The sequence below is a fragment of the Enhydra lutris genome, unplaced genomic scaffold (assembly GCF_002288905.1).
Source record: "Enhydra lutris kenyoni isolate GAN:26980312 unplaced genomic scaffold, ASM228890v2 scaffoldscaffold13, whole genome shotgun sequence".
Classification (NCBI taxonomy): domain Eukaryota; kingdom Metazoa; phylum Chordata; class Mammalia; order Carnivora; family Mustelidae; genus Enhydra; species Enhydra lutris.
The window spans coordinates 30,562,454-30,578,361 of record NW_019154097.1 but is presented as its reverse complement, the minus strand read 5'-3'; the positions used below and the strand labels follow the sequence as shown (position 1 = coordinate 30,578,361).

General features: G+C 40.9%; 1 protein-coding gene across 11 annotated transcripts in view; it reads left to right on the top strand.

The window, feature by feature from the left end:
• LOC111145709 (mitogen-activated protein kinase associated protein 1) overlaps positions 1–15,908 on the top strand; it is a 250,961-nt gene that overhangs the window by 181,276 nt on the left and 53,777 nt on the right. For 10 of the 11 annotated variants that reach the window (XM_022500841.1, XM_022500849.1, XM_022500848.1 and 7 more), the window contains one exon: positions 5,203–5,310. The exons of the other annotated variant lie outside the window; for it this stretch is intronic. In XM_022500841.1, the coding sequence (XP_022356549.1) occupies positions 5,203–5,310 (108 nt within the window). The remainder of the gene's footprint in view (positions 1–5,202; positions 5,311–15,908) is intronic. 11 annotated transcript variants of the gene reach the window in all.

Below are 15,908 nucleotides of genomic sequence, written 5' to 3'. Positions count from 1 at the left end.
AAAAAAGGACAAGGAAAATAAAGATCCAGAGGATTAATTGTCACAGAAGTGCGGGCCCAGTCAGCACGGTTGGATCACAGTTTAGTGCTGAGCTTCCTCACACACAAAGGAGAAAGGGAAGCTCTGTGTTAGTACAGGAGTTACGTGAAGCTGTCTAAAGATACAAAAGAGCAAACCAGTTGCTCCAAGAAAATGCAGCTTTTTCCTGAGAGTGAGGTCTGAAGGATGTTTCTCCCCTGTGTCTTTAGAAGGAAGATGCACAGTGATTGAGGCAGTGGTCTCTCTTTGGGCTTCTGCGTTTGCTTCCCACTGGAGTTCAACTCTCAGCTGGCTCTCAGCTGTTAAGGAATTGCATGCTAAAGCCTTTTATGTTTCTGTCAAGGATTGAAGGGATAGAGGAAGCCAGACTGACCATGTATGTATCCACCATGCGAAGGATACTTCAGATTTCCTTTGAAACTTATGTGCTGAGACGTTTGCCTCAGGTTTACAAAATCCCATAAAAATCCTGCCTGGGTATTATAACTTGGATCCCTCCCTAAGTGTCCAGAGCAGTATTTTGTTCCTAGACCATCCAGTGACATGGTATTACTGCAATAAATACATCATTGGAATGCCCAAGCAGGTTTTCCTGTTGCCACGCAGTAACTGCTTCCCAGAATCTTCCTTTTGTGTCCACATCCACTGTGAAGTAGAGGGCATGTGGCTTCATGTGCAGCTGTGACATTTTAAAACCTCTTTCTAAAGGTGGATGTTGCCTTGAGAACTATGTCCTGTTCAGTGTGAAGGAGACTTTTTTATTTTATATAATCGTTTCCTTGGCAAAAATATATTAATAGAAACTGACCTCACAGCTTGCTTTCTAAAGTGGTTTTGACTGCTCTTTTTTCTTTTCTCCCATGTTAGCTGCCTGAAAATTAAGCATTTGATAGAGACTGTAGGTTGATAGATCTAGTGGGTCTGGGCTGTCGTAGTCTTGATTATCATCACCAGACGTTTATTAAGAGCTTGTTATGAGGGAGGCGGTATGGTCTGCAGGTATTACAGAGCACAGGCTGGGGCAGCCCGGCTGTGAATCCTCATTCCTCTACTTCCTATGGGACCTTCTTTATGCCCATTATTCAGCCTTTGTTGGTTCCAGTTTCTTCTTGCATGAAATGGAATTCATATTCTTTACATGCTAGGGTGACAAATCAGATCATCTGTATGAAAGGCCTAGCACAGTACCTGGCATACAGTAGCAGGCCCGGCTATGTTATGATCTCTTAGTATTGTTATGGTCCCGAGAGGCGGCTGTGGTGGATAGCTGACACTTACATAACACTATTAATGTATCAGATACTGTTTTAACTGCTTTACAGCTGTTAACTCATTGAATCCTCAGATAGGCCTATGATATATTATTATTCCCATTTTAGAGATGAAGAAACTGATTCCCATTTTAGAGATGAAGAAACTGAGAGATACTGAGTTGCCCCACAGTCATACAGCTAAGTTGATAAGCCAGGAGTAGAATGAGGCAATCTGGCCCCAAGTCCGTGCCCCTAACCACCAGGTTATATTGTTTCTCATACATACACTGCCTCTCATTACATGATGTGGCCTGAACTTATCCATCTGGCTTTTTCAGAGGAAAATTCATGCAACAGTCCTTCTATGTGAGATGTTTTATCCCCTGGGCAAGAATTAGGAGTGAAATTGATATTGTAAGAGGCAGTTTTCCATTTGGATTTCGATCTCAAGTCTCATCTACGACTTAACCACCCTGCCTTCTCCAAAGTCAAGACTCATCAGTCCTTTGCTAAGCTCAGAAATGGGTTTCCAAGTTGGTCTTCAGCTTTTATGGAAGAGCAGGGCAGAAAATGACACTCGAAATTTCAATTTAATGACAAAACTGGGCACACATAGGAATATTCTTAAGGAAAGATGGAGGGAGAGAGTCTTTCTGGATGGAGGGGGAAAATAAGGTGACCCTGTCTTCATAAGGACCCAAGTTACAGCCGTTGGACAGGATAAATCAGTATGTATGGATTTCATTAAAATAAATTATTTCAGATCATTTTCATTTTGAATTTATAGAAACCACAAGTTAAGTGATTCAGAACCCAAATGAAACTACAAATCTACAAAAATCTATACTTACAGTATAAACAATGGCCTCTTTATAATTGGCCAGTAATTTATATTTGCTAGAGGAAAAAAGATTTAAAACACAGAGGCTTTAGAGCCCAAGACCCTTGGGTTTTATTCCCCCTGCCCTACTTCCTACCTTTGTGATCTTGGCCAAGTTACTTCAACCTGCCAACCTTTAGGGTCCCAATCTGTGAAATGGGAATAATAATATCTGCCTCTTAGAGTTGTTGGGAGCATACACCAAGGTAACATGCAGAATGCTTGGCATATAATGAATGGCCATTCAGTACGTGAGAGTCATCATCATATTAGGCTTCAAGGAGAAAATGCTAAAGCTACTTTCACGAAACAAACTATTTCAATAGAAATATCTGCAAGACCCAAGAAATAAGAGAGTAAAGTTGAATGATGGCAGTTATGGCTTTGAGAGTGGTACAGGGGGCTCATCATGTTTAAGGACTAGAAACCCTTCCTACTACTCCCTGCCTTCCCTGGTTTCCCTCCTCACGTCTCCCAGGCAGCTGCAGAGCCTGGAAGGAAAGAGTGCAAAGGAGACCAGCCTGATACACAGCGATCAAGAAAGTGGTGGCTTATTTATAGCCCCGCTCTCAGGTAGGCAGACAGCTTGAGAAGCCCAGCCCCCTGTACGCTGTGCTCAGAGTCAGACTAAGTAAGCCTAGGTTGCAGGGTTACTTGATGAACATAGCGATCTACGTAAACTGATAAATGTCTGGTTTTGATTATCACATGAAAGACCCATTAGAGAAGCCACAGTGTGTGATAATTATGGTATCCTCAGAAAAATGCCATAGTAAGAAATCAGAGGACTTGCAAGTATAGATGATGTATTTTAAATTATAAAACTAGCCTTTATTTATTATAGGAAATGTGAAAAGTACAGAAAAACACTAAGGAAAAATAAAAACACTCATTATCCCACCATCCAGTGTAAGCGCTATTCACATGCTGGAAATAACCTTGCGGTCTTTTTTCCCCTGTGATTTTACACATGTTTTTTTTCACAATTGTAGCCTTCCTGCACATACTGTGTTATAATTTGCTGTTTTCATAAAGTAGCATATTATAAACATATTTTATAAAATTAAGCATTTTTGCAGCATCACTTTTAATATCTTTATGGATTTTCATAATATTTTGTTTAACCAGTCTCCTATTGTTACATTTAGGGTGTTCCCAAATTTTGGCTGTCATAAGAAAGTGAATTATTACAGCTAAACTTTGTACTGTAAATTCACAGAGGTGGCTGTTACTGTCCGGCACACTGTGTTGCTGAGAGGTACTGGGGATGGAGCAGTCCAAAATTGTTTAGCAGACCCGTGTCTCACAAAGAGGTGCTCTAGGGTCAGCAGTGACTCCCTTCCCCTAATGGGCTTGAAGAGGCCCACAGCTATAAAAGGTGAGTGCTGGGAGAGGAAAGGAAAGAAAAGAGAGAGTGCATAGAACTCTTCTCACCAGTTAAGTTTTCTGGAAGTTCAGCTCGGCATGATTTTTCTGTGATGACTTTCCCTCAGTGAGTATGGGGATATCAGGAATCAGCAATTAACATGCCTGGTAATTGACAAAAGTCGATGATAGGTGACAGATATCTGAGACTGGGAATTATCAGTGTTTACATACCTTTTTTTGCTAAATATTTTTGAAATGAAAATTTAACTGTATAATGTTGAAATACAGTACCCTCTTGGCCTGTATATAGTGTATTAGAGTTTATAAGAATTATGTAGGTTCCTGAGTGTGTATTTTTGTAAACAGATAGTGTTTTGAGCACTGTTGACTTAGTAAAAGTTTAAGAGCTGTAAGTAGTGTACAAAAGACTCGTGTGTGTGAGAACTCTGAGACTTGCTGATGACATACCAATTAGAGAAGAGATAGACTGTCCCATGAAACTGACATGACATGACAGTGCTCTCGATGGACGTAGAACATAGGGGAGGAGAATGACATGGAGGAGGTGAGTGAAATGCCTCCAACTAGTGAAGGAGTAGTACTGCATATGAATAACAAGTTGACAACAGCTGAAGAACATATCTAAAAATATGTGTTCCGCCTGGGAGCCCTGGAAGGCCTCTGATACTTTCCTCAGATCTCTTACACCTCCCCTCTGTCTGACTAAACACGCCTTTCATAGTCAAAATAATAAGACAGTTTTTTACACCTCTAATCTTTTCAATAACCATTAACAACAAGAGCAGTCTTTTGAATCTGATCATTGGACCCGTTAGGTGTTATCTGAGAAGAACAAGATTGTCATTTGGCTTGACAAAGAAATACATGAATAAATGTATAAAATGCCCCAGTGTTTTATTAAGATCTGCCAGAAGCCCCTATGTGACACAGGCTAGCTAGTATTCCTGGTTTTCAGTATTATTGAACCGGTGTCTTTGTGTTTTCATGAATGTTTCAACAAAAACATGAATCAGCAGCTACTGTCTATTACCATCACCCAGAAATCAGAGATTTTTGTTTGTTTGTTTGTTTTTACCTCACCTGCCTTTTAAATTTTTTAAAAGATTTTGGGCTATAATCATATTAGAGGTCTGAACATACTTCCTGCTTCTAATTGATTATTCATTATTATATAATGATTATTCATAAGTACTTCTGTGGGAGTGCCTCCTAGGAGGCAGGTGCATACTAAGTATTTTTTCTGTATCATCTGTAATCTTCAGAGTAATCCTTAAGGTATAAATAGCCCCCCCATTACATATTAGGAAACAGAGGCTCGGAGACAGTAGGTTACTTGCTGATATCTGAGAACCCATGTAGCCATGTTGCAATTCCAAGTCAAGCCAGCTCAAAAGCCATCTGCCTCTCACCTTGTTTGGGGGATCTGAGCAAAAAGAGAGCTGATAATAGAACAGACAATTGTGTAAAACCTTGTGGAAAAAAAACCCCAAACTCTTCCATCTTGGATAGCTAGACCCTCTCAGACAGACTTCATCGTTTTCCTAGTGCTTTATCAGCTTTTCGCGAGTATGTGGTGTTTTTTCAATGTCAAATTCATTGTTTCAGACTTCCTCCCCTCCTCCTGCCCCTTTGATCTTCCAGGCCCTCAGTACCGCCTGGAGAAGCAGAGCGAGCCCAATGTCGCCGTGGACCTGGAGAGCACTTTGGAGAGCCAGAGCGCATGGGAGTTCTGCTTGGTCCGAGAGAACAGTACGTTGGCCTCCTCGCTCCATGCCTGCTTTGTCCGTTGCAAACATGCTTAGGAGTCCTGTGTTTGGGAACGCTCACTGGTCTCGCTTCCCCAGGCAGATTTGAAATGACTTTGTTTTCCAAGACAGATCTCAGCCTTTGTGCCAAAAGTGTGTTCCAAGTGAAATGATTGACTGTATACATTTTGGTAAAAAGTCTGCATCCTGTTTAGTACTGTGTGATTGATATTTTTCTGTTAAGCTGTATCTTCTTAAGTTAGGAGCAGCCCCGGAAACAGCTTAGAAATAAATATGAGGCCTTTTCTGAGGCCAAGACTATTTTGTATATAAAACAACTGGCCCTGTCAGTATCACTGTTCAGACTTCTAGTTTTAGAAAATTCTGTTTGCATATGCCTTAGCAGTAGGCCGTGTAGTGGTTCCTAGAACTATGCTGTAAGTCTTTTTAAAACTTCAGTTCATTTCTTCTTTACTTTTCTAGTTGTGAATCTTTGCTACTCCCTCCTCTATACTCCCACTGACTCAAGGAACAAGGATGTGAAAACTGAGATTAGGGCAGCCAACTCTCCACTGTCATTCCCGCTTTGGGACATTTACACAGGCTATTTCTTCTGCAGGGAGCACACTTCCCCCACTCCTGTTACCCGTTTCTCATCATTTGTCTCAATTCAAATGTCACATCTTCAAATAGACCACCTGTGATTCCCTCCACCCCCCCCTCACCTAAACCTGATCCATTCCTCACTTGGGTATCCTATTCTGTTCGGTCATAGAGTAGACTACTTTTTCTTCATTTTATATATTTCGGCTTATGATTATATATTTTTCTCAATGATCATTTGATGTCTGTCCCCCAACTAGGTTGTCAGGTCTATGAGGGTGTCCTTGACCCATGCAGGTTGTCCCTCATTATTTCAGCAAATATTCACTCATCATCCACTATAGGTCAGTACTGTAGGAGCTTAGTCAATATAGATTGAATGAGTGAATGAATGGCAGTTTTTAGTCATGCCACTGACCCTCTAAGCAAGACCAGCTTGCTACTCACTGACGCGAGGCCTTGACAGCCTCTTCTGGAGAGGCATGCAGAAGTTTCGCCGGGATGGTGAAACATGATCCTTGCATTTGTTTTTTTCAAAGATTTTATTTATTTATTTGAGAGAGAGAGCGTGAGAGGGGGTGGGTCAGAGGAAGAAGCTGACTCCCTGCTGAGCAGGGAGCCCAGTGCGGGATTCAGTCCTGGGACTCCCCAATCATGACCTGAGCCGAAGACAGTCACTTAACCAACTGAGCCACCCAGGTGTCCCTGATCTTTGCATTTAGCAGCAAATTCTTGAAGGCAGAAGGTTGGTGTCCCCACAGTCTACAGCCAGTTATGAATATCTTATATAAACATGCAGAGAAATAAAAATCAATTGGATTCCCAAACGGTATAAAAAATTCAAATAAGTAGTAAACAAAAAATGTTTATCCCTATCAACAATGTAAGATAAAAACATTTTAGAGCAACAGTGGAATACTTTTCACCTGTCAAATAAGCTGGGTAGTTCAAAAAGAGTCCTTACTGCTGGGAAGAAATAGGCATATTCAAATACCAGTGACTAGTGCAAGTTAATGTAACTGCAAAAGTATCTAGAGACCTAAAAATGTTTTCCCCAGTATTTCTGCTTATGGAAATCTGTCTTAAGGAGAAAAAAATCTGAAATGCAATAAATGTATGTGTATATTGATAGTTGTTAGATATTTATATTATCTAACACTAGAAGAGTAGTTAGATAACTTACGGTATATCCCTATATTGGAAAATTGTGCAGAGCACATCACATCACCATTTGGTAAAGGCAGACCAAGTAATTTGAATAAATTCTCCCACTGAAGGTAACTTAAAAAGCTGATTAAAAAATATAAATCATCACACTAAAGTCATCAGAAAGCAAGAGATAAAAAATATGGTCTATATTTGGGAGAAGATTGAACCGAAAGAACTGAGATGAATACCTAGGAACAATTTTACCCTGACATCCCCCAAATTTGAGGGCTGCTGTATTCAAAGGAAATTTTATAGCATTCAAATTCATATATTACAAAAGAAGAAAGGCCAAAAAGTGATAAGCTTATAAGCATTTAGTTCGAGAAATTAGAAAAGAAACCAAATAAAGAAATGTAAAGAGAATAAAAGGAAGGAAGCAATAAAGAGCATAAATTAAGGAAATAGAAGATTTAGAGACATCAAAACCAAAAATTAGTTCTTGGAAAAGATTAATGAATTACTAAACCTCTGATGAAATAGATCAAAGACAAGGAAGAAATAACAGAAACAAATAGTAATAAAATAAAAAGGAGGTATACTTTTATTATCAAGGATCTGCAGTTAATAAACAGGTAATAGGAATTATTTTTGAAAGCCTCCATGCCAAAAATTGTGAAAATGTAGACGAAGAGGACAAAGTCCTTAAAAAGAAAAAAACTCAACTTACCAAAATTGACACAAGATGAAATAGAAAACTTGAGTATACTCACAACTATTTTGAAAATTGAATTCATAATTAAAAACCTTCCCACAAAGGAAAATCTGGCCCAGATGATTTCACTGGCTAGTTGTATCAAACACTTAAGGAAGAAGTAACTCCAGTCTTACATCAGCTATTCCAAAGACTAGAAAAAGAAGTGACACTCTCCATTTCATTTTAAGAGACTATCTCAGTCTTGTTACCAGACCCTAATAAATACTATGCAACAAAGAAAATTTAAATAGATACAAATATCCTAAATAAAATATTAGACTGAATCCAGTAATATATTAAGGGAATAATACAGCATTCCCAAGTTGGGGTTTTTTGGGTTTTTTTAAAAGATTTTATTTATTTATTTGACAGAGAGTGAGTGAACACAAGTAGGCAGAGAGGCAGGCAGAGAGAGAGGCGGAAGCAGGCTCCCCATTGAGCAGAGAGCCCAATGTGAGGCTCAATCCCAGGACCCTGAGATCATGACCTGAGCCGAAGGCAGAGGCTTAACCCACTGAGCCACCCAGGCGCCCCCCACCCAAGTTGGGTTTATTCAAAGAGCACAAGGTTAGTGTGACTTTAGAAAAACCCAGTCAAGGGTTGCCTGGGTGGCTTAGTCGGTTAAGCATCCAACTCTTGATCTCAAGTCAGGTCTTGATCTCATGGTTGGAAGTTCGAGCCACTCACTGGGCATGGAGCCTACTTTAAAAAAAAAAAAAAAAAAAAACAAGTCAAGATAATTTGCCACAATAACAGATTAAAAGAATAATCATCTCAGGAGATGTAGAATGTTATCCAGCCATTATAAGTTGTGTTTACCGAGAGTTTTCACAACGGGAGAAGTAAGTTTTGATGTAATATTAAGGAGGAAAAATACCAAGGAAGCAAAATAACACATACAGACTAATATCAACTATGTAAAAACAAAACAAACAAAAAGAATAAAAGGAAATGCCAAAATATTAATAGTGGTTGTCTCTGGTTGGCAATATTCTGGGTAATTAATTTTCCTTCCTCTTTATACTTTACTTACACTTTCTGGAGTTTCTATAATGAGCATGCATGACTTTCTAAGAAGAAAAAGTAAATAGTAAAGTTAAGTTTACTTAACTAAACTGTAAAGTTAAGTTTACTTAACTTTAGATAAAAATTACATAATAAGAGTAGCTCTTGGGGCACCTGGGTAGCTCAGTTAGTCAGTTAAGCATCTACCTTCGGCTCAGGTCATGATCTCAGGGACCTAGGATCAAGCCCTGCATCAGGCTCTCTGTTCAGTGGGGAGACTGCTTCTCCCTCTCCCTCTGCCTGCCTCTCTCTCTCTCTCTCTCTCTAATAAATAAATCTTTAAAAAAAAATGTAAGAGAAGCTCTTAATTTAACAGTCCTTATGATACTTGAAATCTGAAGCCATGTATAGTACTACACCATGGCACACCCAAGGGAGAATTATAACAACACACCCTTTGCAACTTGTTTATCTAATATTTTTTAACCTGATTTAAATGGGTAATCCCTCCCTCTCTGTCATGTTCTTTCATTCTTTAAAGACTCTCCTCTAAAGCAAACTGGGGTCTCTAATTCACAGACAGGAACTCTGTAGTGGATTCTGTTTCAGAATGTTGATTCTTTGTCCAATGATTGAGATGAAGCGCTATTTGTTAGCATCTTACTAAGTTTTTGGACACATGATACTTACTCATGTTAAAAAAAAAATTGCTCAGATAACAAAGTGTCTGTAGTGAAAACTTCATCTCTCTTCTCTCCCTTAATTCTCCTTCCAGAGACAACAATTGTTCCCAGTTTCTTCCATATCTTTCCAGGGATCATCTGTGTATATGCAAGCATACTCTGTATAAGGATGTGACTGTATCCCCCACAGGCATGTATATGCTCACGTATACACAGTGTTCACACACATTTATACTTCCCCCTACTTAGAAGCACATGGTAGCAAACTTACCATTAGAGTGCTCATTTTTCTTTTATCTTTTTTTTTTTTTTTTTTTTTCTTTTTTGCCAGAGAGAGAAAGCATAAGTGGGGGGAAAGGGCAGAGGGAGAAGCAGGCTCCCTGCTGAACAGGGAGCCTGATGCAGGACTTGATCCCAGGACCCTGGGATTGTAATCTGAGCCGAAGGCAGATGCTTAACTCACTGACAGAGCCACCCAGGCGTCCTTTCTTTTATCATTTTAACAATACATTGTAGAGATTATTCCACATCAGTCCACATGCCACTCCACATATAAATTCACCTCTTTCTTTTTTAACCATGACAAGGTATTTCATAATATACTATGATTTCACACTAGTTTTTTTTTTATTTTCATTTTTGTTTGTTTTGTTGTGTTTTTTTTTAAGATTTTATTTATTTATTTGACAGAGATCACAAGTAGGTGGAAAGGCAGTTAGAGAGAGAGAGAGGGGAGGAAGCAGGCTCCCCGCCGAGCAGAGAGCCCGATGCAGGGCTCAATCCCAGGACTCTGGGATCAGGACCCGAACCGAAGGCAGAGGTTTTAACCCACTGAGCCACCCAGGCACCCCTGTTGTTTGTTTCTAAAGATGAGGTCTATCTCTCGTCCTAGGAAAAAGGCACTATAAGGATTGGTAGATAAAGCTTTGAAATCTTGGCTCTTGTTCTCACTTCTCTTCTAAGCACGAGCATAGTCTTAATAACTTGTGTGGCATCTATGAGCCTCAGCATCCCCATCTTAAAAGACATGCAAGAAATTCCAGTTGTCTCACTCTGAGTCAAAATCGCTATGATCGTAACCTTATCAGCATTTACAAAGGACACAAGGCAGTCGGTAGTTTAAGATCAGTGGAATATTATTACTAATATTTGTAAAATAGAAGTAAATTATAAAAGCAGTTTATTCCTTTTCTAGAGGAGGTTTTTCAATCTTTTGTTTAATTTTAAGTAGAAATCCCAGTGAAACAAATACTGTTCTCCCATAGCTATATATTAAGAAGTTGGATTGAAGACAAAAATATTTCAGAAATAGAATTTTTTTTTGCTTTGTTGGTATGTTTGATCAGGCCAAGCTTGCTGTCCATAAAGCCATTTTGGAGGTGAACTAAATTAGGAGCATCTATTATGCAGTGTGTAAGAGAATATGCTGTAGAGCCAGATTGCCTCGGTTCCCATTCTGGGCCTGTCACTCACTGGCTGTGTGACCTTGGACAATTTACTTAACCTCTCTTGGGTAGTTTATCTGCCTTCACAAGATTGACAGGATTCAGTGAGTTTTAATAATCATAAAGCTCTTAGAATGGTGCGTGGCACATAATAAGCACTCAATAAACGTTAACTATAATTAATAAATAATGAACAGTATTCTGTGGCTGACAGAGCAGATGAGCCACAGATGTGGAGGTCTGGAATTATAGACCTGTTGGGGCCCCCAAGGAGGTGTGTGATGGGGGGGAACTGATAACAGAATGGTGGGAGGAGCGGGAGGCAGATCTGTAAGTCTGTGTCACAAGACCAGAGAACTTAGAAGCAGGGTACTTTCCAGCAAATGTGCTTTGGTGCCCCAGAAGAGATGTGTACCTTATAAGTAAAACCATTTGATTGAACACACTGCCACAAGGATGGATATAAGCCTTTCTGTTTTTCTTCCAAGGAGGGATAGTCATAATTTTTTATATCAACCACATCAAAAGATGTTTCCTAAATTACTTATTCAGGCCTTCTTTTGTAAGGCATCATGCTAGACATTTTGCAAACGCTCTCTTACAATTTCCCCAACTACCCTAATAAGATACTATTCTAATTGTGGAGAGCAGTTGTGACTTGTGCAAAGTTAGCTAGCCAGTGATAGAACCAGAATTCTAAGTCAGCTGTCTGATTCCAAAGCCCACCGTGAGACTGTTGATGAAATAACCTAAATTTTCAATCCTAAGAATTGTGATGACAATTGTCTTATACACTATGAGAGAGAAGCTTGCTAATGAAGCTGATATGACAAGAGTTTCCGCCTAGGGACTGAGAGCTAACATTTGTGCTTGGATCTTGGCCTAAATAAGAAAATGACAAGCCAAAGTCCTTGAGCTTTCCAGTTTGGATTCTTGTCTGATAATCTACCTCATCCTTCTGCCAACTGTCTGCCAGAAGCTGGAATCAGACCAGAAGAAGGCATGAGTACATTATGGAGAGGACGTAATGGTAGGAGACTTCCATTCTTGTCTAAGCATCTGTATAAATTCTGGCATCAAACGGAGCCTCACTTTCCTCTGTGCCAAATGTTACCAGTGACCTTTTCTCTTACCCCTGATCACACATAGGTAGACTGTCCAGGTCCTTAGAAGAAAAACGCAGCGTGAACCAACTTATTCTTTGCACAACTTTAAGAGAGAAACTCAGGAATTTTCCGTCATCGGGAAAACAGGCCTGAAATTAAACTGGCTTTATGGAGTACCAATAAAATGTCAGACCGTGTGTCTTTACTGTTTGATCACTCAAGAGTCTGCCCTTGTTGTAGTTCAGCATAGTGCTTTAAAAACACTATGCCTCTGCAGCCTTTGACATCAGACAAACCATGTCGCTTCTCTGAACCTCAGTTTCCTCTGTAAATGGAGGTGGTTGACTCTATTTCACAAGGGTTTTTTGAGGATTAAATGAGATACAAGAACTATCATTGTAATGACCTTCTAGGCCATTGTGCTCATCATCTTTATTTTATAGAAGAAACTAGGCTTTGAGGGGTGATTTGCAAGTGATTGCATGACTAATAATCAGGGATGGGGGCTGGAAAACTGGGTCTTCTGTGCAGTAAGTCTAGTGCAACAGTTGAATCTGATTATTTTATTTCCTAGTAGAAATTGCCAAAGAGTCTTCGGTTCTCTAGACATCAGGTCAACCTCCTTTGATCTCCTTTCCTTTTCAAGGAGATCTTCCTTATTTCAGTGCCTTACTGAACTCAAGGTGGACAGTCACCTAGATAAGTGGCCTGTGGCAGGGGAGAGTATCTCTGGGTCTCAGTCTGTGGGAGGCCTCTTCCAGCTCTTTTGGTTTCCCCTTAAAGACCTGAAGAGGAGGTAGCTTCCTGTACCCAGGAAGAGTTTCTCCTTACCTCAGTCTGAACAGTGATTCCACTGGACGGATTGACCACCCCCACACTGGGTTGTGACCACCACCACCCCTCCCCAGGGCAGGGACCATCCTGGTGCCTGTGGCCAGGTATGGTTCATTACCCTGGATGGAGTGAGCCTCCCAAGTCCCTAGCATCAGCAGGCTTCTCTCACTAGGGCTCCAGGGGACAAGTACATGAAAGCTTTTAAAGACAATTTGGGAGTTGGGTGAGTGTCTATACCCATATGTTTCTTCTTGGAGGTACTTGGGCTACGCCCCCAACCCCTTCCCCCCCCCCCCCCCCCCCCCGACAATAATACTAAATAAAGAGGAAGGCGGGAAGCAACCAAAGGCAGTGAATGACTGTTTGCTAATCCTGATGTGTTTCTAGTTCCTCTTCCCAGTGCTTATTCATAGTGGGCTGATCCCTCCTCCTGTGTGTGCTCTGTGCCAGCCCTGGAGACTCCCTGGTGGTTCCATTTGGCTTCTGGAGGCTTTCTTCAGCTACAGATTACTAATCTCTCCAATCTCTATCATGTGACTTAAATACCAAGGCTTTAAGCCTCTTTTATTATATAGCACAACAGCAGTCTTCAAGTGCAGAAGAAAACGTGATCGTGCAAATAAACTCTATTTATAAATAGAAATGACCTGTGGTGTTCATGGTTTGGATTTTAGGTTGAATTACTGCCGAAAGCCAGTTACGTTTCTGACTTTGGTCAGAGGAAAGGGTTCACTATAGGGAATTTTTGAACGGGTGAAGGTTTTTCCATGTAATACGGGTGACAGCTCCCTGCTTTGCAGCATGCTAACAGAATTTAAATGAAACAGAAACATTGCCCCCAATGTAGGAATACCTGTGTGTTTGCACCTCTTGCTTTCTGGTTAATGTGAACTGGTTGGTAATGTGTTGTAGTGCACAAGGTGTGGTATTTGCAGGCACTGTGTGACCTTGGACAAGTCCTTCTCTGTGAACTTCATTTTCCCATCTGTAAAATGTGATGGTAATCCCTATCCTGTAGGGCTGTTAGGAGGATTAGAAGAGAATGTGTATACTAAGAGCACAGTGATGTGTATACATAGGCAAGTGTTGGCCAGGCCCAGTATTTGTCCATGTGCCTGAGACACCACAGCTATTCTGTGCATGTTTATGTGATGGACTTTTCCCTCCCTATTCTTCCTGTTTTCCCACTAGCTCTTAGACTTCCCACAGGCCCCTTTTGTCAATGGCCAGCACCAAGGGGTAGGTGGTACCTTGGGCCCAAACCAGTGCTGACCTGTACCAGAGACAAACTCGTGCCCTGTCCACACCTACTTCTTCAGTAATGAATGTCTGAATTGCAGTCTCTGTGGGCTGAAAAATTCAACATGAATTGCATTTTTCGCTCTCCCCCTTTCTTGAAAGTTCCCCCCTTTTCATTTTATCATTCGGTAGTAATTAGTATTCAAGGGAAATTGGTCTTAATATATTGAAATTGGTTAAGTGCATTTAGACCTGTACCACAGCCAATGTCTTATTGGAAAATGTAATTGGGGACTCTGTGTATATAATTAATTGAATTACAATTAAGAACTTTCATTAAGCGATACACTGGTACATTAGAGCAGTAAGGAAACATGTTTGACGAGCCACAAACCCTGTATGGGCTTTAAGTGAGGGCACAGGGATTTGCATCCCTCTGGTAGGCTCCTGGCCCCAGAATCCACTCTGCTGCCCCTGACTGATGGCTTGGTAATGCCTCAGGTGACATTTCTGCAGTGACTCCCTGATGGGAGATGGGGTTCTTCTAGCTTATGTGCCCTCAGTCTCTGACTCTGGAGTCAGAGAGAGAAAGACCTCAGTGTTGATCAGATATTACAGTTCTCAGGTATTTTGTCATGTAAATTGTCAAAACTGCCCAGGCTCCTTTTACTGTGTTTTCAACAGTAACAAAGATGCATTGGAGGAAGAGAAAGTGATGGGAATTCTGTCATCAGCCTAACTCGTGAGCAAACCTGTAATGGACCAGTGGTTCAGACCCTTGGCTGGTCATGCTTTATCCTCTAAACGGTGGTTGGTTTCATTCTTGGCACACATTTGTTTATTCATTCCCTAAGCAGTGGTGGTGTCCTCCTCTAGGCCAGTCACTGTGCTGACACGGTAGAGTGGAGCCCCACATCATGGAGCCCACAGTTGTGATAGGTGCTACAGAGGGTATAAAAGAGTAGCTAGCAGGTATCTGGAGCTGTGGGAGGAGGAGAAGGCTTTCTCGAGGAAGAAGAAAAAGAGAGATAGTAGTAAGGGAAGGAAGGTCCTGGTCCAAGGGACTGCTCATCTGAAGGCCTTGAGAAGGAGCTTGACAGGTTTAGGAATGAATGAAGTGGAGTGACATGAGCAAGGCTGAGAGCAATGGAAGTGAGGACTGAGGGATGCGCAGGGTCTAGAAAGCAGAGCCTAGAGGCCCTGGTTCCGTGTTCTGCTTTTTTTAGAAATTCTACAAACCGGAAACTGTTTCTTTCTGATCACCTCATAAAACAAGATTACCCTGATTTATTGAGGGTCTGAAATCTCCCTGTGGAAAGGCTCTGACTCCGAGAGTTTAATCAATTAGGCCCTGACAGCAAGGATCCCTACCCTGGTTGTAGCATGGAGCGTTCAGTGAAGGGCCTATCCTACCGTGTGATCCTGACGGCTTTGGCGAGATTACCGCAGAGGGCATGTGTGTGCACATGTGTGTGTTATACTATATCACCTATTGATTGTTTTTTAGAGACCAGCAAAAAATGACTAGTAGCCAAAGGGAAGTGTTTAATAGAAGAGAAGTTTGGGGCTTATGAGGCTTTAGGGACTTAAAAGGCCTTTGGAAAAAAAAGATGTGATGGATGTAGAAAGCAAAGGGAGAGTTTTTCTCCTCAACTCACTTACGCAGCCCGCTTTGAGTCTTACAGACAGAGTGGAGAGAATTAGGTTTTATCCCCGATTCTTTGTTCTGGCAAAGCCAGACATGATTGTGTTCTCCTTAGATACTGTTTTGGCCCATGGATTTG